Consider the following 1,361-nt stretch of genomic DNA (forward strand, 5'->3'; position numbering starts at 1 on the left):
GTTTCCTATACAGTGTTGGAGGAATATATGTTCGCTTTCCTCAGCCGAGCTCGGGAGTTTCCTATATTGGAGGAATATACGTTCGCTTTCCACAGCCGAGCTCGGGCGTTTCCTATACAGTGTTGGAGGAATATATGTTCGCTTTCCTCAGCCGAGCTCGGGAGTTTCCTATATTGGAGGAATATACGTTCGCTTTCCTCAGCCGAGCTCGGGCGTTTCCTATACAGTGTTGGAGGAATTTATGTTCGCTTTCCTCAGCCGAGCTCGGGCGTTTCCTATACAGTGTTGGAGGAATTTATGTTCGCTATCCTCAGCCGAGCTCGGGAGTTTCCTATATTGGAGGAATATACGTTCGCTTTCCTCAGCCGAGCTCGGGCGTTTCCTATACAGTGTTGGAGGAATTTATGTTCGCTTTCCTCAGCCGAGCTCGGGCGTTTCCTATACAGTGTTGGAGGAATTTATGTTCGCTTTCCTCAGCCGAGCTCGGGCGTTTCCTATACAGTGTTGGAGGAATTTATGTTCGCTTTCCTCAGCCGAGCTCGGGCGTACCAGAAGCCGACTGACCCGATCCTGACGATGCAAAGGCTTGTGAGCCTGAAAATGAAATCGGGCTCCTGTCTCGCCACATTCATCGAGACCTTCGATAAGTACAAGAGGGAATACGAGCGTAACAGCGGTCCGTTACCACCTTCCTACTGTACCAGTCTGCTGATCACCATGTTAGCAGCACCACATCGTGAAGCTGCTCTTGGTATCCGCCGATCAAATACCAGTCTCTCCTATGAAGATCTGACCAAAGAGTTGTTGTCCGAGGAAGCCTTACGGTCCGTGAAAGAGGTGTCGACCCCATCAGAAGCATTGCCGAAGATCCCTCTCACCGAGATCTCTGCGAACTTCCGACCAAACTCCAAAAACCGTGCAGGCCAACAACAACGCCGGGGCAATAGATCCGAGCGAAGAGTCCGGTGCATCAGGTGCATGGACAAGGACCCCAACTGTAGTGGGACGGCTAAGACCTGTCCCGCCAGAATGCCACAGGACAAGTCCGACCGATGCAACCGCTGCAATCGTCCGAAGAAGTTCTGCCCAAGTACTTCCACCTGCACGCAGCGCGACGTTGTGCGGTGCGAAAGGTGCGATGCGTCAGGATCTCACCATATGGCACACTGTCTAGCCCACCTCCCCACATCAACTACGCCTTCGACCGACAAGGCTGATACGGAGATTCCTCGGGTGCAGACAAGCAACCTGACATTCGAAACCCTTTCCTTCGTGGAGTACACTGGAACCACTGCCCCGCTGGTAGATGATTCCGCCCATCTCAACCTCACCGCAGTGACGCTTCCATTCTCACCATCTAG

At 52.7% G+C, this 1,361-nt stretch overlaps 1 protein-coding gene across 1 annotated transcript; it reads left to right on the top strand.

The window, feature by feature from the left end:
* Nucleotides 1-533: 533 nt before the first annotated feature.
* On the top strand, nt 534-1,133 carry Pmar_PMAR001308 (hypothetical protein; the record flags this gene model as incomplete). The annotated part of the gene is made up of 1 exon (XM_002783633.1): nt 534-1,133. A coding segment is annotated over one exon (600 nt), but the record flags the coding sequence as incomplete, so codon positions are not given.
* Between the last annotated feature and the right edge of the window lie 228 nt (nt 1,134-1,361).

Source organism: Perkinsus marinus (genome assembly GCF_000006405.1).
Source record: "Perkinsus marinus ATCC 50983 genomic scaffold scf_1104296936920, whole genome shotgun sequence".
NCBI classification, from domain to species: domain Eukaryota; phylum Perkinsozoa; order Perkinsida; family Perkinsidae; genus Perkinsus; species Perkinsus marinus.